This window comes from Ovis aries, chromosome 21 (genome assembly GCF_016772045.2).
Source record: "Ovis aries strain OAR_USU_Benz2616 breed Rambouillet chromosome 21, ARS-UI_Ramb_v3.0, whole genome shotgun sequence".
In the NCBI taxonomy this organism is placed as follows: Eukaryota; Metazoa; Chordata; class Mammalia; order Artiodactyla; family Bovidae; genus Ovis; species Ovis aries.
The window spans coordinates 35,615,832-35,639,584 of NC_056074.1; the positions used below are offsets into that span (position 1 = coordinate 35,615,832).

The following is a 23,753-nucleotide window of genomic DNA, read 5'->3' on the forward strand; positions in this document are numbered from 1 at the left end:
TTAAGGTGCAACTGTCACATCCGTACATGACAACTGGAAAAATCATAGCTTTGATTATGCTGAACTTTTTGAGAACAGTAGCAAAGTAATGTCTCTGCTTTTAAAAATGCTGTCTAGGTTTGTCATAGCTTTTCTTCAAACAAGCAAGCATCTTTTAATTTCTAGCTGCAGTCATCATCTACAGTGATTTTGGAGCCCCCAAAATAAAGTCTCTCACTGTTTCCATTGTTTCCCCATCTATTTGCCATGAAGTGATTTGACCAAATGCCATCATGTTCGTTTTCTCAATGGGGAGTACAAGCCAGATGTTTCACTCTCCTCTTTCACTTTCATCAAGAGGCTCTTTAGTTCCTCTTCACTTTCTGCCATGAGGGTAGTATCATCTGCATATCTGAGGTTATTGATATTTCTCCCAGAAACCTTGATTCCAGTTTGTGCTTCATCCAGTTGGGCATTTTTCATGATGTACTCTGCATATAAGTTAAGTAATCAGGGTGACAATATACAGCCTTGACATACTCCTTTCCTGATTCAGAACCAGTCTGTTGTTCCATGTTCAGTTCTCATTGTTGCTCCTTGACTTGCATACAGACTTCTCAGAGGGCAGATAAGATGGTCTACTATTCCAATCACAAAATCAAAGATCATGGCATCCCATTCCATTACTTCATGGCAAATACATGGAGAAACAATGAAAACAGTGACAAGCTTTATTTTCCTAGGCTCCAAAATCACTGGAGATAGTGACTGCAGCTGTGGAAAAAGAGACTCTGATCCTTGGAAGATAAAGCTATGAAAAACCTAGACAGCACACTAAAAAGCAGAGACATTGCTTTACCAGCAAAGATCTGTATAGTCAAAGCTATGGATTGCCAGAAGTTATGGTGCAATGAGAATTGGGCCATAAAGAAAGCTGAGCACCAAAGCATTGATGCTTTTAAGCTGTGGTGTTGGACAAGACTCTTGAGAGTCCCTTGGACTGCAAGGAGATCCAATCAGTCCATCCTAAAGGAAATAAGTCCTGAATATTCATTGGAAGGACAGATACTGAAGCTGAATCTCCAATACTTTGGCCAATTTATGGGAAGAACTGACTTAGTAGAAAAGTCCCTGATGCTGGGAAAGATTGAAGGCAGGAGGTAAAGAGGAAGACAGAAGACAAAATTGTTGGGTGGCATCACCAACTTGATGAACATTAGTTTGAGCAAGCTCCAAAAGTTGGTGGTGGACAAGGAAGCCTGGTGTGCTGCGCTACATGATATAGAAAGAAGTTAGCATGATATAGCAAGTCCTCTGAATTGATGTACAGAGGACATTAAGGGAGCAGGCAGAAGTCTTTGGGGAAGGAGGAAGAAACAGTTCCTGGATAGCTGACAATGAGAGGTTGGTAGGCCTTTTCAAGCAAGAGAAGCTATAGGGAAGCAATTCTATGCCAGGTGGAGAGAATGGTAAGAGAAAGGCAGGGCGGCAGTGCTGGGATTTCCCAGGGGACAATATCCCTGTTCTATGAAACCTTATCAATGCTCAATATCATTAGGTGAGTGGAAACATGAGTTTTGTTTTGGAAGCAGTAGAGCAATATTCAATGCAAAGACTGATGCTGATGATGACGCTCCAACACTTAGGTCAACTTATGTGAAGAGCCAGCTCATTGGAAGAGACTCTGATACTGGGAAAGATTGTTGGCAGAAGGAGAGTTGTGAAAAGGATGAGATGATGAGATGTCATCATCGACTCAATGGACATGAGTTTGAGAAAACTCCACAAAATAGTGAAAGATAAGGAAGCCTTTTTGCTGCCGTACATGTAATCACAAAGTGTCAGACATGACTTAGCAACTGAACCAGTGAGGACACAGGGTCCAGTGAAGCCTCTGGCCCTGGTGGGAGTACAGAAAGATTTAGGTGGAAGGGGAAGCTTCCCATCCTCTGGTACAAGTCCTTGAATCCAAGGCAAGGACAAAAGATTTTCAATGTGTTATGAAATATTGTTTTCTAAAAAAACAAATGCTGTTTTCTGCAGAAGTGAGAGCTTTGACTGAGTTTGTTCTCTAGATTTTACTGATGGATGTGGAAGGGATCTGGAGTGGGATAAGTCTGCAAAAGCCAGGTGACCAGTTGCTGGAGGGCCCGTCTCGTGATAGACATTCTGCACTAGGTGGAAAACAAATGCAGCCATCTCATCCTCTATAGTCCCCTTCTCCTCCTGCCCCTAATACCTCCCAGCATCAGGGTCTTTTCCAGTGAGTCAACTCATTGCATGAGGTGGCCAAAGTATTGGGGTTTCAGCTTCAACATCAGTCCTTCCAATGAACACTCAGGACTTATCTCCTTTAGGATGGACTGGTTGGATCTCCATGCACTCCAAGGGACTCTCAAGAGTCTTCTCCAACTCCACAGTTCAAAACCATCAATTCTTTGGTGCTCAGCTTTCTTCACAGTTTGACTCGCACATCCATATATGACCACTGGATAAACCATAGCCTTGACTAGACGGACCTTTGTTGGCATAGTAATATCTTTGCTTTCAATATGCTGTGTAGGTTGGTCATAACTTTCCTTCCAAAGAGTAAGCATCTTTAAATGTCATGGCTACAATCACCATCTGCAGTGATTTTGGAGCCCCAAAAAATAATGTCTGACTCTGTTTCCCCATCTAATTCCCATGAAGTGATAGGATCAGAAGCCATAGTCTTAGTTTTCTAAATGTTGATCTTTAACCCAACTTTTTCACTCTCCTCTATCCCTTTCATCAAGAGACTTTTTAGTTCCTCTTCACTTTCTGCCATAAGGGTGGTGTCATCTGCATGCCTGAGATTATTGATATTTCTCCTGGCAATCTTGATTCCAGCTTGTGTCTTCCAGTCCAGCATTTCTCATGATGTACTCTGCATATAAATTAAATAAGCAGGGTAACAATATACAGCCTTGATGCACTCTTTTCCTATTTGAAACCATTTTATTGTTCCATGTCCAGTTCTAACTGTTGCTTCCTGACCAGCATAGAGGTTTCTCAAGAGGCAGGTTAGGTGGTCTGGTATTCCCATCTCTTTCAGATTTTCCACAGTTTATTGTGATCCACACAGTCAAAGGCTTTGGCATAGTCAATAAAGCAGAAATAGATGTTTGTCTGGAACTCTCTTGCTTTTTCGAAGATCCAGTGGATGTTGGCAATTTGATCTCTGGTTCCTCTGCCTTTTCTAAACCCAGCTTGAGCATCTGAAAGTTCACTGTTCTTGTACTGCTGAAGCCTAACATGGAGAATTTTGAGTATAACTTTACTTGTGTGTGAGATGAGTGCAATTGTGAGGAAGTTTGAGCATTCTTTGGCATTACCTTTCTTTATGATTGGAATGAAAACTGACCTTTTCCAGTCCTGTGGCCACTACTGAGTTTCCAAATTTGCTGGCATATTGAGTTCAGCACTTTCACAGCATCATCTTTCCGGATTTGAAATAGCTCAACTGGAATTCCATCACCTCCACTAGCTTTGTTCATAGTGATACTTTCTAAGGCCCACTTGACTTCACATTTCAGGATGTCTGGCTCTAGATGACTGATTGCACCATCGTGTTCATCATGAAACTCTTTTTTGTACAGTTCTTCTGTGTATTCTTGCCACCTTTTTTTTAAAATATATTCTGCTTCTGTTATGTCCATCCCCTTTCTGTCCTTTATCAAGCCCATCTTTGCACAAAATGTTCCCTTGGTATCTCTAATTTTTTTGAAGAGATCTCTAGTCTTTTCCATTCTCTTGTTTTCCTCTATTATTTGCATTGATCGCTGAGGAAGGCTTTCTTATCTCTCCTTGCTATTCTTTGAAACTCTTCATTCAGATGTTTATATCTTTCCTTTTCTCCTTTGCTTTTCACTTCTCTTCTTTTCACAGGTATTTGTAAGGTTTCTCACACATTTTGCTGTTTTGCATTTCTTTTCCATGGGGATGCTCTTGATTCCTGTCTTTTGTACAATGTCCTGAACCTCCGTCCATAGTTCAACAGGCACTCTATCTATCAGATCTAGTCCCTTAAATCTATTTCTGACTTTCACTGTATAGTCCTCAAATTGTGTTATTTGTTCCATACCGACAGGGAGTGGTAGGTGGCCATCTGGCACTATTGCTTAGGCAGAAGCAAGCAATATTCAGGCTTCAATTGAAGAAAGTAGGAAAAACCACTAGACCATTAAGCTACGACCTAAATCAAATCCCTTAAGATTATACAGTGGAGATGAAAAATAGATTCAAGGGATTAGGTCTGGTAGCCTGAAGGACTATGGATGGAGTGTAACATTGTATGGGAAGTGGTGGCCAAAACCATCCCCAAGAAAAACAAATGTGAGACGGCAAAGTGGTTGCCTGAGGAGGCTTTGAAAACAGCTGAGAATAGAACAGAACTGAACAGCAAACAAGAAAGGGAAAGATATACTCAATGAAATGCAGACTTTCAGAGAATAAAAGGAGAGATAAGAAAGTCTTCGTAAGTGAAAAATACAAAAATTAGAATAAAATAATAAATTGTAAAGAGTATAGATCTCCTCAGGAAAATTGGAGATACCATAGGAATATTTCATGCAAAGATGGGCACAATAAAGGACAGAAAAGTCAAAGATATAACAGAAGCAGATGAGATTAAGAAGAGATGGCAAGAATACACAGATGAACTATACAAAAATGGTCATAATGACCTAGATATAGATGATGTTGGAGTCCGTTATGTTAGCCAGAAATACTAGAGTATAAAGTCAAGTGGGCCTTAGGAAGCATCACTACAAGCAAAGCTAGTGGAGGTGATGGAATTCCAGCTGAGCTGTTTAAAACATCCTAAAGAATGAGGTTGTAACAGTGTTGCATTCAATATGACAGCAAATTTGGAAAATGCAGCAGTGGCCACAATGCTGGAAAAGGTCAATTTTCATTCCAATCCAAAAGAAAGACAATTCCCAAGAATGTTCAACCTATCATGCAGTTGTCCTATCCCACTTGCTAGCAAGGTAATGTTCAAAATCCTTCAAATTAAGCTTCACAGTACATGAACTGAGAACTTCCAGATGTACAACTGGTTTAAGGAACCAGAGATCAAATTGCCAACATCCATTGGATCATAAAGAAACCAAGCAGATGCCAGAAAAACATCTGCATCTGCTTCACTGACTATGCTAAAGCCTTTCACTGTGTGGACCACAACAAACTGTGGAAAATTCTTAAGAGAATGGGAGTAGCAGATCACCTTACCTGTCTCCTGAAAGTCTGAATGGAAGTTAGAATCAGATATAGAACAAATAAAAGATTTAAAATTGTGAAAGAAACATGACAAGGTATACATTGTCACTCTGATCATTGAACTTGTATGTAGGAAAGATCATTCGATATGCTGGACTGCATAAATCCCAAGATGGAATCAAAATTGCTGGGAGAAATATCAACATCTACTGATATGAAGATGATACCACCATAATAGCAGAAAGCAAACAACTAAAGACCAATTGATAAGGAGAGGAGATGAAAAAAGCTTGCTTAAAACTCAACATTCAAAAAAATATTCACAAAAAGATACTCAACATTCACGACATCCAGTCCCACCACTTCATGACATATAGATGACGGAGAAGTGGAAACAGTGGCAGACTTTAATTTCTTGGGCTCCAAAATCACTATGGACCTTAACTGCAGCCACAAAATTAAAAGACACTTGCTCCTCGGAAGGAAAAACCTGCACAGTGTATTAAAAAGCAGAGACTCACTTTGCCACAGAGGGCTGTAGTGTCACAGCTATGGTTTTCCAGTAATCATGTACAGATGTGCGACCTGGACCATAAGAATGGGTGAATGCCAAAGAATTGAACTTTTGAACTGCAGTGCTTGAGAAGATTCTTGAGAGTCCCTTATACAACAAGGAGATCACCCAGTCACTCTGAAAGGAAATCAACCTCTGACCACTGCGGTCTTAGCTGAGGCATCTACTGAGGGTCTCCAGGTGTAAAGAATGGATGCTTCCACTGTAAAAGTGCCTGACCATGGCAGCTCCAAGCAAGTAGTTTGTAATTCCACCCATGGAGGAAGCTCAGAAAGGCAGAAGGCTCTGTGTACCCTGGGTCCTCCAATACATGCCTTGCATTCTCCATAGCAGGATTGGAGGCCAAGGAAGGGACATTCTGGGCCCTGGAGGAGGGAGATGGCTCAGGGATCTACTGGGGCCACCACTTACCAAGTAGGCCTAGAAAGGACAGAGCAGGCATATGTGGCAGAGAGCTTTTGACTGGGGTTTAGGAACAAGAGGGAACCAGCTTTGCATGAAGTACCTCTCCCAAAATCCCCTGGAGGAGAAGTCCAGTGATAAGATCATCTGAGATGGGATGAAGAGAGTCTATTTCATTACCCCTTATAATTCCTCTGAATGAGGAGGTAGTGCAGTTGGCAGGTCATCACAAACTCTTCCATGGCCTAGACCATCCCCCAGTCGCTATCCTTGGGGCTGCCTCTCCCCAGCTTCAGTCATGCAGTTCTGGAGGAAATTGACAATCATGTGTGTTGTGTCAGGGCCAATGACCATGTAAAGCCCATCATAGGACCACATGGCCCTGCCAGGATGGCTGATATAGGGCTGTACATGTGAACTGAGGTGCATCATTCAGAGAATACCCTTGAACTCTAATGGCTCCCAGCTTCTTTCTTTACTAGGAAATGCCTTCAGGGTATAAAACCCTAGGGCAGGTAGCTTGGACTCCCTCACTAAGTGTAGAAGCCTTAAGGAAGAAAGTTGTCAGCTAAGACCATCAAAGAAGCGGGAAGGGAAAGGCCAAGGGAGAAAAAGAGAGAACTGATGACTTCTGATTTCTAGGGTCCAGTCACAGAGATCTTTGTATTTGCTGTAATTGTTGTGTCCTCTATTCCCAGAATCACTTCAATGAGTCCCCCTTTTCCTTAAAGGCAGGTGGAGGAGGGCTCCTCTCAATTTTGATTCAGACTTGGTTCTAGATACTGCACTCCCAGACACAGAGGCAACAATCTGTTTCAGCACCACTAAGAGTGATACCTTTTATTCTTTACTGAGAATAAGGTGTGCAGACCACTAAACACAGTTCACCAGCATCCTGGGCAGCAGTGCCCAAGTGTGAGTGAGTATGTGTTAGGAGTGGCCTTATTGATTCCTGAACCACTCTAAGCATTTACACTGCCTGTGCCAGGCCAATCCTGTCATTTCCTCGATCAAAGACTGAGAAATACAGCCTCAGGAAGACTTCACCCAGGATCCAGATCTCTGTAGATGGACTCAATTGGTTCTCTTTAAAGGTGGTATAGCAGCGGCCTCTAGAATCCTGGGGGAATCAGAGACACACACCAGTCACCATGAGCTTTTACTGGTAACTCCCCCCAATATCCAGACCTAGCACAATTCTTTGTTTTATTTCCCTCTTTTGGTAAGTATCAAGGGGTTTTCTCAGCAGCAGGGGATATGAGAGTTCATCAATCAAAGAGGGCCAAGACATCAGGTTGCCATGAGGAAGAGTGTGGGGGAGGGGAGGTTGGGAGTTGGGGAAACAGAGGAATGAAAAACAACAAAGTCCTACTTTAGAGCGCAAGAAGCCATATTCAACATTCAGTGATAAATCACGTGAAAAATAATTTAAAAATATATATTTTTATGTGTATAACTGAGTCACATGGCTGTGCAGCAGAACTTAATGCCACAATGAAGATTAGCCACATTTCAATATAATTTATTTTCGAAAAGAACAAGTGTGTCCATAGCTCTCCTCACTCCCTATTTCTTTCCTTCTGACTGTTGCTCCTTGTTTTCTCTGCAGAGAATGCTGGTTCTCCTCCTGCATCTCCACACTCTGTACCTTATTTAAAAACTTTATATTGTATTTGAGTATAGCTGATTAACAATATTCTGAGTTTCAGGTGGACAGTAAAGGGACTCAACCGTATGTATCCGGGTATCCTGGTCCCAAAGACATCCCTCACATCCAGGCTATCATATAACTGAGCGGAGTTCCCTGTGCTACACAGCAAGTCGTTGTTTGTTATTCATCTTAAATAGAGCAGTGCCCAAAACACTTTCTTGAAGCTTTAACTCAGGAACCCTGCGAAGCCTCCTTCAGCCCACACTCACCCTCTCTGGCCACTCCAGGCTTGGTTGGGTAACGTACTCTTGTTCCCCATCCCCACTGGTCTGCCTGTAGCCCTCATCACCCCTCGTAAGTCCCCAGTGCCCCAGTGCAGATGATCTTGAGATGCCATTTGCATGGAATCCAGTGCAGTTTTGCCTAAAATCAAGCAACCCTCCATATGGCTCAATGAGTTTGTGGTTTTAGAATTACTGAAATTCCCTCTCTTCCTCAAAGCCTTCTTTGAGCCCATCAGCCTGCTCTGAACTCCCTCTAGGAGCTGACATGACACCTCCACCCAGTGCTGGGGCTGAACAGTCACAATGCACCCTTTATTCACATTAGCATCCAGCTTCCCCACAGAGTTGTTGGGTGCCCGAACTCACAAAGGAGGCACCTGGCCGGAGCAAGGGGAAGATACAGCCGAGAACTAGGCTGACCATGTAATTTATCATTAAAACCAGGAAAACCTTGAGAACGGAAGGGAGCCTGTTAACGTACGCTGGGACATCACACTGGGACTGTCCCCAGCCATTCTCCTTGTAACATGGCCTATTTCAGGGACTGCTAGTGCTGAATTTCATGTTCATGCACCTAAGGATTCAGATTGAGTTGAAGCTTTTTGAGGACTGAGGACCTTAGTGTTCCCCTGTCCTTGATCCCACCATGCCATATGGTGAGACCTCTCCACATTTATTTCAGGAAGATCAGTGTCCCACATGGCCCTTAACTCTCAAGTGATTGGTTTTGTGGGAGTCACTGGCCCAGCCACAGGGCTCAGCAGCATCTGCAATGGTTTGACATGGCCTCCAGAGGGCGCCCTCCTCCAAGCAGCAGCCCAAGGGTTCCTTTCCTGCAAGCTCCAGCTTGAAAACCAACCCTCAGTATTGTCACCTCACCTTGATGATGTAGGCTCGACCTGGCACTGGGTAGTTGATACTGTTGATGGTGAAGATAATAGAGGGCAGGGTATTGACCGCAGAACATGAAACGTAGTACTGTTAGAGAGAGAGGGTGAGAGGTTGACACTGGTGATCCTTGTTGTGTGTGGAGACTGGGAGTGATCCCGGGGCATGACCCTTCACCTTGGAGCCCCTTGGCGTGGCACTGATGAGCTTCTGCATGTTATCAACAAGTGATTTTGGGCCTTGGATGAATGCTGCCCCGGTGTCAACAACGGCCTTGCAACCAGCAGAACAAGCAATAACATTTCTTTCAATGGAGATGCTGAGAGACAAAGGAAGAAAGTGGGCATCAAGGTCACTCTGAGCCTCCCCAGAGTTGTCCTCTTCCCGTCTGTCTCCTAAACAGCCCTTGGTCTCTTGCCCTCTTTTCCTTTGCTCTCGACACAGTACCTTTCTTGACATCCTTGAATGCAGTACTTGAATATACCAGGATCTTTTGTACCTTGACCCAATCTGGTCTTCCTTCCTAGAAGACTCCACTGCACTTTGACTAGCAAATTTCTTCTCATCTTCCAGATTCCAGCTTAATTTTATTGTTTTGGGGAAGTCTTTCCCCTGGTGTTTATGAGTCTCCTGTCTTAGTCAGTCTCTGTAGAACCTTCTTCATGTCTGCTGCTGCTACAGCTGCTCACTCACTTCAGTCATATCCGACTCTGTGTGACCTCATAGAGGGCAGCCCACCAGACTCTGCCATCCCTGGGATTGTCCAGGCAAGAGTAATGGAGTGAGTTGCCATTGCCTTCTCCTCCTCATGTCTAACATGTACCAAAGTCACAATTCACTATGTGGGCAAGTCACTTCATGTACATCTGCCTTCTTAGATGTGAGGGGGAGTTTTATGCTCCTTGCCTCCCTAAAGTGCCTCACACACAGTGGATGCCCAATATTGTCTGTTCAATGAGTGTATGAAAACTAAGAAAACAATAAGTAACCTCCAGAGAGCTGTATCTGGTGGGGAACAAATAACAACTCGCACACAGAGTGAAGATGGAGATTCGCAGGGGCAGCAGATTCTCATCGTAGGGGGAGAGAGGGGCTTCTCTGGGAGAGGGTGTCTTTCAGCACTGCTCCTACAACCAGCTCAGACCCTGAGACCCTGGCCAGGAAATACGTGACCAGCCCATAGAAACTGCAAAGGACAGGTCAACATTTGCCTGAGGGTATCACACAGAATCCTTTCAATTATGCCTCTTGTCCTCAGGTCACTCCTGGATCTCACCTTCCTGATCCTCTGTAATAGCCCCTGTCGCACGTGTGCCCAAGAACTTGGCATGTCTTTTCTATTAGTTGCTTTCACGTCTTAAGACTGCAGGCAACTACTCTCCACTGCTGGGTAGCTGCTCCCTGAGAAGACAAGTTGTCCCCATTTTATCAGGACTGTCCCTGTTTTTAAACAGACATTTATCTGTACTGAGAATTTCCTATGTCCTAGGTAGCCCTGGACAGTCGGTCATCTTATCATAACTCTGTTCAGGCTGGAGAAATTCTCCCTGATCCTCTATTCACCACACTGTGGAGTCCTCTAACCATGCTCCCCAACTCAAAGCGCAGTGGGTGCAGTCTTCTGCCAGCTACACAGACCTCTCTGGTGCCTTTTAGGACCCTGATAAGAGCCATGCTCAGAAGGCCTGGGGATTATGAACCCATGGGTTCTTTGTGTATCTCTGTGCTTGTGTGTTTGTTTGTATCCGTGTTTGCATGTTTCTTTGTGTGTGCTTGTGTGTCTCTGACTAGCTATGCATGTTTTTATGTGTTGCTGTGTATGTTTTTATGTGTCTGCTTGTGTGTTTCCATGTGTCTGTGTGTCTGTCTATGTCATTGTGTGTGGTGTGTATGTCTGTGGGACTGTGTGTCTGAGAATGTATTTGTGTGTGTCTGCCTGTGTCCATGTACAGTAGTGGGAGCACTACTTGGGCTGACCCTCAGAGGGAGAGGCTTACCGGTCCATGTGTACCATCCAGTCACCCGCTTGGATCAATGGTACCCAGTTGAGCTCTCCCTTGTAGTAGCGGTGGTCCACCCCACCAAACATCACCACACTGCCCTCCTGCCCGCCTCTGTAGAGAGAAGTGAGGGGGCGATCCTTGGAGGACGGTAACAACAGCACCGTCTGAGAGCTGTGCTTGTCCACCCATCAAGGCCCTAATAAGGTCGCCCTGTACAGTGGCAAAAATCGAGTCTAGGAGAGACTGAGATCCAGACTGAGGTCTGTTACTGGCTAACGAGTGGCACAGAGGAGGTTAGAAGCTGAACCCACTTGGATGAGTGTCACCCACTATGTCTTCTGAAGATGCCCTGGACCTCCAGCCACCTGAGTGCTCAGACACCATCAGAGGACAGGGTGCTGAAGTGTTTGGGCTTTCCCCTTGTCCACCTTGTCATTTTTTCAGGAAAATCAAGGCCTTGGAGTTCTAAGGGTGTGGGTTCAGGTCACCCAGCATTGGCTCCAACGGCCTGTGATCTCTACTGTCAAAAGGGCCCCAAACTCAGAAGGGATCCAACCTCTGCTCTCCCTGTCTTGAAATGCCTCATATTTATTAAACAAGGGGTCCCACACTTTCGTTTCTCACTGGCTCCTACAAATTGGGTAGCTGGTCCTGGGCTCCCAGTGAAATGCTAATGAGGAAGGAAAAATATCCACCATCCTTCTCCTTCCTTCCTTATCAAATTCATAAGTAAATCCTTCCTTCAACTGGTTTCCTGTGGCCTTCCATTACCCTTCCTCCTCACTCAACCCCCTAGACCAGGTTACTGGTCTTGAGCCCAGGAGTAGGCTTGTGTTCCAATAAACTTTTATTTCTGAAAGCCAGGGGTGAAGCCAGGTAGGGTCCTGGGTCCATACTTATCCTGGGTTAGATTATCTCTCAGGATACCTTTTTAACAAGTGTTCTATAACTTTTGTGTAACTGAAAGCATCTTACAGCTAATTTGGTGAAAGGGATTGTCCATCTCAGACTTACTTGCTCAAGTAGAAGGCAAAAACAGGCTCAGAAATGGCACCTTCATTCTTCAGCTTGTCAAAGATGGGGATTGCTCCAGAAGAGGACATGTTGGGGTAGTTCAAGCCCAAGACGCCATCAAAAGGTATACGCCTAAACCCGTATTCTTCCGTGCTTAGACCAAATGGTTGGTCAGTGCTTACAAGGTCCCCAATCTGTGGGAAAGGAAAGTGTTCCCACTTGCAGATACGTGAAGTGGGGCTAGGACTGGGCTGGGATGCATTGCCATTAGATCCTCAGAGAAGAATTGAGGCTGGGCTCTATCTTCAGTGGCCAGCAGACAGTGAGATCAAGCTGGGAGGGGAATTTGGGTTTGATTTGAGAGAGGCTATGAATTTTATAACATCTGCCCCTCTGAAAAACACCACCTGAGTGAGTCATTTTGCCCTCGTGGCTTCTGTACAGGTGGGGCAACCAAGAGTCTGGCCAGGTCCCATTGGTGCCACCGTATAGACAAAGCAATCAAGAGCAAGATAGTCTTTCTTTGGCATCACTGTGACCTAATGACAGGAATGGACTGCATTCTCTGTAATGTACTGTGGATTCTGCATCTGTCCAGGAAGACAGAAGTCAAAAACACAATCTTTCTTGCAGGGCTCTATGAAATTACTGCCTGTGGAAATCACTTTTGGGGATATGTGTATATTCCTGTGAGTGTGTATGAGAGAGTAAAGAGAGATCAACTACTCAAGTATTTTGGGGGAGGCGGGCCATAGTTTTATTAGACTCTCAAGGGTCCTCTAGAGTGAGAAATCATTTATTGGTCCCCTTGACTTCTCAGGCCACCAGTTTCCCACTCTGGATTCCTTGACTGCTCCCAGGGTCCTCAGATCAGTTTTATCCTGTCCACAAACATCCCACAGCAAATTCAGTCCTGGAAAGCCATCCTAACTCCACCTTTACCATGTGTGTGCCCTCAGCAAGGACCTTGCTGTCTACGCCTTAGTTTCCTCATATGTCTCATGAGCTAATCAGAGTAACTGATGTGTAGGGTTGTTGCAGGATTAAGCCAGTTATCACCTGAAAGTGCCTGGAACAGTCTGTGAATATAAAAGTGGGTGCTTTTATCCTTTTTTCTCGCTCCCAGCAAAATGAACTTTGAACTGCTCATGGGCGGAGGAGCTGCAAGTCCACACCTCAAACCACTTTCTGGGTTAGCTAATCTGTTTGTTCGTGTGTCACCACAGGCACTGCCTCCCCAGAGACATGATCCTGTGGATAAGATGGCCAATATCTATGGGAGTTGGGCTTGGAAGGGTCCTGCCAGATGGTCCTGCATCTGTTTTGCAAGCAGTAGTCACTTCCTAGCCAGACCTGACTCAGTATATGTTACACTGTTACCCGAACTGTGTCATGAACAACAATTCCTTTCATTCTCCCACATCCGTAGGTGATGCTGAAGATCTTATTGGTAGGCCGAAAAGTGGAAGACTGAAGATGTCTGAACCTAGCGTGTGTAGCTGTAGATACAAGAGATGAGTGTCATCAGGTGCAAAGGATGGAAACAGGGTAGCAGGGCAAGTGAAAGATGGTCCGGGTACAATGTATCTGTACTCACAACAGGCTTCAATGGCACAAAAGTCGGAGGGCACCCACAAGTCAGATGAGCCTGTGTCAAAGACAACCTGGAATTCCTGAGGGGGTGTTCCAATGGTGATGTTACCCAGGTAGACCAACTACAGGGAAAGGCAGGGAGTAGGTTAGTGCAGAATTGGCTACCCTCTATTCTCAAACTGCTGCCTCCCTCTGGGTGTCACATATCTTCTGAGATCACTTTCTAACCACCATGCAGCTCACAGACGTTGGTCACAGAGGTGTCTGCATTTGATATATTTTTCCTGTGCTACATTGTATGCAGGATATTGACTCTATGACCAGGTGTTGATGTGGTTCCTCCTGCATGGGATTCCCATAGGCATATACACTGGGCCTCCAGAACCACTCAACACCCAGGGAAGTCCTGGTGCCTTCATTTGAGAAGCTCTGTTGTCTCTTCAAACCCAGTCTTAGCATCTCCTTCTCCAGGAGGTCCTTCTTGATCAACCCCAGCCACGCCCTCCAAACTCAGACCACATCCAGTCAACACCACACAGGTGACCCTTTCATTTGACATGTATTTACCTTTGCCTATCTCTCAGGCTGGCATGGACATTCTTGAAGACAAAATAAGCCCTTTGGCTAATCTAAAAACAGTAACCACAGTGATTCTTATGGCCATACATGGAATACAGGTTCAGTAACTTTTTAGTGCTATCGTTCTTGCATCTGTGGAAACTGAATTTCTCTGCCTGGGGATTCACAATTGCTCTGCAGTTGGTTCTACCTTTTGATCAGTGATGGTTCATTCTTCATCTGTAACTGAGGCTCTCACTTAGTTCAGAAGGAACAATCGCCCTCAAACAAATGACACATCTTTGACACAGAAATGGATATTTACCTGACACCTGGTAATTGTCAGGCCCAGTCACAAAGACTAACAGTTGAGGATGAGACTGCCTTCTCTTCTGGTTGGGGGTCACTGTTTTCCAGTGTCTCTGCCTCCTGCAGGAACCCCATCCCCATCATCCCACCTGGCACCTCCAGATGAGCCCCAGTGCTAGGCTAGAGCACCAGGGGGTGCTTTGGAGCACCATCCTCCCAAAATACTCACATCCTTGGTGTTTTTCAGCGGGCAAATAGTTAGATTTGAGCCACGAAAAGAAATCTGGGACAGTCTGTAAGCATGCTCCTTCGGGAAATTGTTCAGCATGTTTTTTTCACTGAGGGTTTTTCTCATGGTCTTCACTCTCCTTAGAGGTATTCTTTCACCGAGCATTTGACAAACAAAACAAAGAAGATGCTACAATTAGATGTCAGTGTTAAGACATAACTGTCATTGTAATGGCCCTGTGTGTTTTCTAATCATTTTTATGAGGCATATCATTATCAGAATTTTATGCATATACTATGGCAAAGACATAGATTTCAATACTGGTTCTGTTCTGCAATCTTGGGTAAGCTATATGACCATGTGGTGTCTCAGTCTCCCCTTCGGTAAAATGGTAGAATGTAACAATACAAACCCTCCAAATAGGGTATCTTGGGGATACGAGAAGTGATGTATATAAAGTGAAAGTGAAGTCACTCAGTCGTGTCTGACTCCTTGTGACCACATGGACTGTAGCCTACAAGGCTCCTCCATCCATGGGATTTTCCAGGCAAGAATACTGGAGTGGATTGCCATTTCCTTCTCCAGGGGATCTTCCAGTCTCAACAATGACAGCCATTATCATTAGTGTTGCCATCTCACTCATTCCTTCTCATAGAACCTCAAGGATGTAGGTTGAAGGGGGGCTCATCCTCTTTTACAAGGGACCAATTTGAAATGCAAGAGATTTCTGAGTTGGCTGTGGTCACACTGCTTGTCAGATACAAAACAGTGTATCTTTCTCCAAGTTGACAGAGAAGAGAGAATTGACAGAAGAATCCAAGATATAGTGAACAAGTAAGGGAAATTCAAAGGCTGAAGAAGGAAGGATGAGTCAAATGAAAAATTAAAAGAAAACAACACAAAGAAAAATACATTCCCTGTGACTTCCAAAGAGATGGAGAGATAAATGACAGTGATACAGAGATGCAGACATAAGTGTATACACACTGAAGTAGACAGGGATGAAAGAGGACGTGTTGAATAAAATTTAGAAAGTGCTCTTCCACAGGACCATATCGACATCTGCATAGACTGTGCATTGAACTGTTACAAGGAGTTGTATTTTCAATAGGTCATGACATGACTGGACCCCAAGCTTTGTGCAACCCAACCAAGACCTTGGGATCCAAAGTTCCTATAGCAAGTTACTTATCAATAAGTAAGAGTGGAGCTTTAAGACTCTTAGGGAAATATTCCATTCCCTTCTGAACTTGATGGGTGGAAGAATAATCAGATGAAAAGAAAAATCTGAGAAAGGAGTATGACATAACTTACAGTCCCCATACTTACTTGACTATGCACTCTGAGATGGACACCAGCCCGAGGAGCACAAGCCACTTCATGCTTCTTTCCTGCATCCAAGTACTCAGGGAAGTTTGGGTTCTTAGCATTTAGTGGTGACCAGGAGCTCCTAGTTATATATGCTCTGACCTACCCTAGTTTTCCCCTTTAGGCCACTAAAAGATCTGAAAAAAAAACACAAAGCTCTTGATTAAATCTTTACCTTCATCAGTGTCCTTGGTCAGCGGCCTTTGAAGCTTCTCAAAATATAGAGAATTTAACTGTAATCTCTTCCCTGAAGCTTGGTTAGAAAATCAAACTGATCTGCATGGACATCTAAGAAGACAGAGAACCTTGCCTACATGGAGAAAAATCTGCTAAGAACACCATGAAAATGGATACTAGGGGCCATGCTCAACATTCTTGGTTTCATGCCATCTTCCTAGCCACTTCATGAGATATGCACTGCTGTCTTCATTGGAGAGGAGATTGCTAGGAGGATAAGTTGTCAAATGACAAAGTGAAGGCTTCAGGGACAGCCCAGGGACATACAACTGGTTTTAGGTAGTGAGTCTATTGGCAGACATCAGGGGCACCTATGATGCAAGTCTGCATCAAAGATTTAGGGCAGATTTAGGGCAGTACTTCAATTGCATGGTTTCAGTACTGAAAGAAATGTCATCTGCATCCACAAGAGATTTTATATCATCCGACAACTGTACGAGGAAGAACTGTGTGCTAGGTTCTGGGTTAAAGGCTTCAAAGTCAAAGTTGATCAAGACAAAAGTGGTATTTATCTTAAGAGAGCTAGAAATCTAGTTCTAACAAGCTCGTGGTCCCCGGAGGCAGGAGATATGATACTAGGACTAGGAGGCCATGTTGGAATCTGGGCAGCAGAGGCCTTACCACTGGGAGCAGGCTTTTTTCCACTTCATCCATGCTGGAAAGTAGGCAAGTTGGCCATGTTTTCAAGAGAATAAAAGTTTGGGTATTTATGTACAATCTACTGATTTTAATATTCACAACTAATTTTTTTCCCAAATAAAAAGTGGGAATGAAATCTCCACAGTGATGTGCTGGAATCAGCCTTCAGTCTCTGCAATTTTTGTTTTTGGCCTAGAGTTGGGAGTGCAGTAGGGACAGAGAGAAATTTAATTCATGTTGGTTGATTTAAAAAGAGACTGAATGCACTCTAAACATGCTGACTCATTGGAAAAGACCCAGATATTAGGAAAGATGAAAGTCAGGAGGAGAAGCAGAAGACAGAGGATGAGATGCTTGCATCACCAAGTCAATGAACATGAGCTTGAGCAAGCTCCAGGAGTTGGTGATGGGTAGGGAAGCCTGGCATGCTGCAGTCTATGGTGTTGCAAAGAGACGGACACAACTGAAGGACTGAACTGAACTGAACAAATTGAGAACAAAGAATAATAAATCTAATTGCATCAGGTTGTTGACTAGCTACCTATAACAACACATTACTCAAGTGGCTTTAAAATTCAGACTTATGACTCTACATTTAGAGTGGAATATCTTCTAAGGAAAAATAAGAATACTGCCCATCAAAAACAAAAGCAAAGGAAACCAAAAGAAAAAAAGGAGGGGGGGGGCAGTCCTAAGTTCTTGGAGGAATAGGATGGGGAGACCACTTTCTCCCCCACAAATTCATCAAAAGAACATTTAAATGGTAAGTAAATTCCACGAAACAACTTCTGAATGCTGGCAGAGGACATCAGGCAGCCAGAAAAGCAGCCCATTGTCCCTGAAAGGAGGTAGGAAAAAATATAAAAGACCAAAAAGAGACAACAGAGGTAGGGATGGAGCTCCATCCCTGGAAGGGAGTCTTAAAAGAGAGAAGTTTCCAAACACCAGGAAACACTCTCACTGCTGAGTCCGTGGCAAGCCTTGGAAGCACAGAGGGCAACATAACAGGGAGGAAAAATAAATAAATAATTAAACCCCACAGATTATGAGCCCAATGGTAACTCTCCCAGGGGAAAAGCAGCACAGATGCTTACACCCACCACTAGAAAGCAGGGCCTGGGCAGGGAGGCACTAGCTGCATTGCTTAGAGTAAGGGCCAGGCCTGAATGCCCCAAGGGCAATCTGAGCGAACTTGGGCTAGCAAACCAGACTGTGGGATAGCTACCAAGCACAAAGCCCTAATCTAAGACTCTGCCAGGCCCGCACACAGAACAAAGGACTGAACAGAACTAGCCCACTGCAGACCATCCCCGTCCAGTGACAAGCAGCCAGAGCTGGAAGGGGGCAATCGTGGCCACAGAAAGGCATTATCTAGCAAACAGCAAGCAGGCTTCTTTATTAACTAAGACTTCCTGGGGTTCTGGACAGTCAACATCTGCCTGAGAAAGTGCACTGGTTGTACACCTAGAAAACTGAGCAGCAGGGACGGGGGAGGCGATAAGTCGCAGTGACCATGCTCACAAAACACCTCATCACTTGAGCTGCTCAGACCTGGGAAGGGCACAAAACACAGGCCCAACCGAGTCTGTGCCTCTGAGGACTACCCGAGTCCCTGAACCTGAGTGGCTTAGACCTGGGAGGTGCATGCAGCCCAGGGCTGGGCTCGGAAGGTTCCTGACGGAGCATCCTACAGCCTGAGCAGTGTGGGAAGGGAGGGCACAGGCGCCATGAGTCGGAACAGGCCCAGTGTGGCTGAGGCACTGTGAGTACACGCCAGTGATTTTTTTTTTGCAGTGTCCCTCCCTCTCCATAGCACGACTGAACAAGTGAGATTTTAAAAAGTGTCCACCACCGCCCCCCTTGTGTCAGGGTGGAAACCAGACACTGAAGAGACCAGCAAACAGAGGAAGCTATAACAGAAGGAACCGCCTTGGAAGTGACAGGTGCAATAGATTAAAATCCTGTAGTTAGTACTGACTACATAGAAAGGGGCCTATGGATCTTGAGAAATATAAGCTGGACCAAGGAACTATACGAAAATTAACTGACCCCACACTGTCCACAACAACACCAGAGAAAGTCCTAGATATATTTTTACTATTTATATGAACAGTCTTTTATTTAATTTTTTTTTAATTTTAAGTCCTCTATTACTCCTTTAATTTTCATTTTTATAACCTACTATTACTTTGCAAAAAAAAAAAAGACCCTATTTTTTTTAAAGCAAACTATATGTGTGTGTGTGTGTGTGTGTGTGTGTGTGTGTGTGTATAATTTTGGTGACTTTGTCTTGTTTTATTTTTTTTTTTCTTCTTCTTCTTTTCTTTAATATTGTACATTTGAAAATCCAACCTCTAGTTTAGAGTTTTAATCTTTGCTTTTTGGTATTTGTTATCAATTTTGTACCATTGAGAACCCAATCTTCAGTACCCATTTTTACTTGGGGGCGAGATTACTGGCTTGACTGCTCTCTCTCCCTTTGAACTCTCCTTTTTCTCCACCAGGTTGCCTCTGTCTCCTCCCTCCCCCTTCTCTTCTCTACCCAATCTGTGAATCACCAGTGTGTTCTGGACGGTGGACAACACTTAGGGAAATGATTATCAGCTGGATCTTTCTCTCTCCTTTTGATCCCCCCCTTTTATCCTCCTGGCCACCTCTATCTCCTTCCTCCCTCTTCTCTTCTCTGTATAACTCTGTGAACAACTCTGAGCGGTCCAGACTGTGGAACACACCTAAAGAAGTGATTACTGGCTAGCTTGCTATCTCCTCTTTTGATTCCAGATCATCTCATTCGGGTCACCTCTAAATCCCTTCTCCCTATTCTTTTCTCCGTGTAACTCTGTGAACCTCTCTGTGTGTCCCTCACCGTGGAGAAACTTTTCATCTTTAACATAGATGTTTTATCAGTGGTGCTGTTTAGAAGGAGAAGTATTCATACTACTGTAAAAATAAGACTGAAAACCAGAAGCAGGAGGCTTAAGTCCAAATCTGAAAACACCAGAGATTTCCTGACTTTAGGGAACACTAATCGACAGGAACTCATCAATCACATCCATACCTACACTGAAACCAAGCACCATCCAAGGACCAACAAGTTTCAGAGCAAGATATAGCACACAAATTCTCCAGCAACACAGGAACACAGCCCTGAGCTTCAATATATAGGCTGCCCAAAGTTACTCCAAAACCACTGACATCTCATAACTCATTACTGGACACTTCATTGCACTCCAGAGAGAAGAAATCCATCTCCACCCACCTGAATACCGACACAAGCTTCCCTAACCAAGAAACCTTGACAAGCCACCTGTACAACCACACCCACAGCGAGGAAACTCCACAATAAAGAGAACTCCACAAACTGCCAGAATACAGAGAGGCCACCCAAAACTCAGCAATATAAACAAGATGAAGAGATAGATTAATACTCACCATGTGCAGGAACAGGAGAAATGTCCATCAAACCAGACAAAAGAGGAAGAGATGGGGAATCTACCTGAGAAAGAATTCTGAATAATGATAGTGAAAATGATCCAAAATCTTGAAAACAAAATGGAATCACAGACAAATAGCCTGGAGACAAGAACTGAGAAGATGCAAGAAAGGTTTAACAAGGACCTAGAAGAAATAAAAAAGAGTCAATGTAATAAATCATGCAATAAATGTGATCAAAAACACTCTGGAGGCAACAAATAATAGAATAATGGAGGCAGAAGATATGATTAGTGAAGTAGAAGATAGAATGGTAGAAATAAATGAATCAGGGAGGAGAAAAGAAAAACGAATTAAAAGAAATGAGGACAATCTCAGAGACCCCCAAGAGAATATTAAATGTTCCAACATTCGAATCATAGGAGTCCCAGAAGAAGAAGATAAAGAAAGAGCATGAGAAAATAAATGAGGAGATAATAGTTGAAAACTTCCTTAAAATGGGGAAGGAAATAATCTCTCAATCCAAGAAACCCAGAGTCTCAAACAGGATAAACCCAAGGCGAAAAACCCCAAAACACATATTAATCAATTTAACAAATATCAAACACAAAGAACAAATATTAAAAGCAGCAAGGGGGGGGGGGAAACAAATAACACACAAGGGGATTCACAAAAGGATAAAAGCTGATCTTTCAATAGAAACTCCTCAGGCTAGGAGGGAATGGCAAGACATACTTAAAGGGATGAAAGAAAATCATCTACAGCCCAGATTACTGTACCCAGCAAGGGCCTCATTCAAATATGAAGGAGAAATCAAAAGCTTTACAGAAAAGCAAAAGCTGAGAGAATTCAGAACCACCAAACCAGCTCTCTGACAAATGCTAAAGGATATTATCTAGACAAGAAACACAAAATGGGGGTATAAACTCAAACCCCAAACAATAAAGTAAATGGCAACGGGATCATACTTATCAATATTTACCTCAAACATAAATGGGTTGAATGCCCCAACCAAAAGACAAAGACTGGCTGAAAGGATATTAAAAAAAGACCCCCTATATATGTTGTCTACAAAAGACCCACCTCAAAATAGGGGACACATTCAGACTGAAAATGAAGGGATGGAAAAAGATATTCTATTCAAATAGAGACCAAAAGAAAGCAGGAGTAGAAATACTCATATCAGATAAAATAGATGTTAAGACAAAAGCTGTGAAAAGAGCTAAAGAAGGACACTACATAATGATCAAAGGATCAATCCAAGAAGATATACCAATTATAAATATATATGCACCCAACATAGGAGCACCACAAAATGTAAGCCAAATGTTAACAAGTATGAAAGGGGAAATTAACAATAACACAATAATAGTAGGAGACTTTAATACCCCACTCACACCTATGGATAGATCAACTAAACAGAAAATTAACAAAGAAACACAAACTATAAATGATACAATAGACCTGTTAGACCTAATTGATATCTATAGGACATTTCACCCAGAAACAATGAATTTCACCTTGTTCTCAAGCACACACGGAACCTTCTCCAGGATAGATCACATCCTGGGCCATAAATCTAGCCTTGGTAAATTCAAAACAAAATTGAAATCATTCCAAGCATCTTTTCTGATCACAATGCAGTATGTTTAGATCTCAATTACGGGAGAAGAATTATTAAAATTTCCAACATATGGAGGCTGAACAACATGCTGCTGAATAACCAAAAAAATCACAGAAAAATAAAAATAAGTAATCAAAATATGCATAGAAACAAATGAAAATGAAAACACAAGAATCCAAAACCTGTGGGACACTGTAAATCAATGCTAAGGGGAAAGTTCATAGCAATGCAGACATACCTCAAGAAACAACAAAAAAAGGCAAACAAATAACCTAACTCTACACCTAAGCAACTAAAACAGGAAGAAATTAAGAACCCCAGGGTGAGTAGAAGGAAAGAAATCTTCAAAATTCGGGCAGAAATAAATGTAAAAGAAACGAAAGAGACCATAACAAAAATCAACAAAGCCAAAAGCTGGTTCTATGAAAGGATAAATAAAATTGACAAACCATTAGCCAGACTCATCAAGAAACAAATGGACAAATATCAAATCACTAAAATTAGAAATGAAAATGGAGAGATCACAACAGACAACATAGAAATACAAAGGATCATAAGAGACTACTCTCAGAAATTATATGCCAATAAAATGGATAACGTGGAGGAAATGGACAAATTCTTAGAAAAGTACAACTTTCCAAAACTGAACCAGGAAGAAATAGAAAATCTTAACAGACCCATCACAAGCACGGAAATTGAAACTATATTCAGAAATCTTCCAGCAAAAAAAAAAAAGCTTAGGTCCAGATGACTTCACAGCTGAATTCTACCAAAAATTTAGAGTAGAGTTAACACCTATCCTACTCAAACTCTTCCAGAAAATTGCAGAGGAAGATACACCTCCACTCTCATTCTATGAGGCCACCATCACCCTAATACCAAAACCTGACAAAGATGCCACAAAAAAAGAAAACTACAGGCCAATATACTGATGGACATACATGCAAAAATCCTTAACAAAATTCTAGCAATCAGAATCCAACAACACAGTAAAAGATCATATACCATGACCAAGTGGGCTTTACCCCAGGGATGCAAGGATTCTTCAATATCTGCAAATCAATCAATATAATACACCACATTAACAAATTGAAAAATAAAAGTCATATGATTATCTCAATAGATGAAGAGAAAGCCTTTGACAAAATTCAGCATCCATTTATGATAAAAACTCTCCAGAAAACAGGAAGAGAAGGAACATACCTCAACATAATAAAAGCTATACATGACAAACCCACAGCAAACATTACGATCAATGGTGAAAATCTGAAAGCATTTCCCCTAAGTCCAGGAACAAGACAAGGGTGCCCACTTTCACAACTACTATTCAACATAGTTTTGGAAGCATTGGCCACAGCAATCAGAGCAGAAAAAGAAATAAAAGCAATCCAAATTGGGAAAGAAGAAGTAAAGTCTCACTGTTTGCAATGACATGATCCTCTACATGAAGTGAAGTGAGTGAAGTGAAGTCGCTCAGTCGTGTCCGACTCTTGGCGACCCCATGGACTGTAGCCTACCAGGCTCCTCGGTCCATGGGATTTTCCAGGCAATAGTGCTGGAGTGGATTGCCATTTCCTTCTCCAGGGGATCTTCCCAACCCAGGGATCAAACCCGGGTCTCCCGAATTGTAGACAGACGCTTTACCATCTGAGCCACCAGGGAAGTAAAACCCTAAAGACTCCACCAGAAAATTACTAGAGATAATCAATGAATATAGTAAAGTTGCAT

General features: G+C 43.1%; 1 protein-coding gene across 2 annotated transcripts; it reads right to left on the bottom strand.

Annotated features, from left to right (window-relative positions):
* Positions 1 to 7,005: 7,005 nt before the first annotated feature.
* LOC101106045 (pregnancy-associated glycoprotein 6-like) lies at positions 7,006 to 22,924 on the bottom strand. Of its 2 annotated transcripts, XM_012101967.5 has the most exons (9): positions 16,055 to 22,924; positions 14,726 to 14,876; positions 13,634 to 13,751; positions 13,417 to 13,535; positions 12,037 to 12,230; positions 11,017 to 11,133; positions 9,197 to 9,338; positions 9,011 to 9,109; positions 7,006 to 7,316 (listed from the first exon to the last, which is right to left on the bottom strand). In XM_012101967.5, the coding sequence occupies exons 1-9, from the start codon at positions 16,153 to 16,155 to the stop codon at positions 7,167 to 7,169; spliced, it is 1,191 nt and encodes a 396-aa protein (XP_011957357.1). In that variant the 5' UTR covers positions 16,156 to 22,924; the 3' UTR covers positions 7,006 to 7,166. The 2 variants fall into 2 exon arrangements, with proteins under 2 accessions (XP_011957357.1, XP_042094190.1); XM_042238256.2 differs by lacking the exons at positions 13,417 to 13,535; positions 13,634 to 13,751 and having other exon boundaries at positions 16,055 to 16,191.
* Between the last annotated feature and the right edge of the window lie 829 nt (positions 22,925 to 23,753).

Bases quoted from the DNA above. Each gene is read 5' to 3' on its own strand.
- LOC101106045 (XM_012101967.5), bottom strand. From the start codon at position 16,155: ATGCTAAGAACCCAAACTTCCCTGAGTACTTGGATGCAGGAAAGAAGC. The intron at 13,752-14,725 runs GTGAGTATTTTG...CTTTCCCTGTAG, and splicing joins CGCTGAAAAACACCAAGGAT to TTGGTCTACCTGGGTAACAT. The intron at 9,110-9,196 runs GTGAAGGGTCAT...TCTCTCTAACAG, and splicing joins CCACGCCAAGGGGCTCCAAG to TACTACGTTTCATGTTCTGC.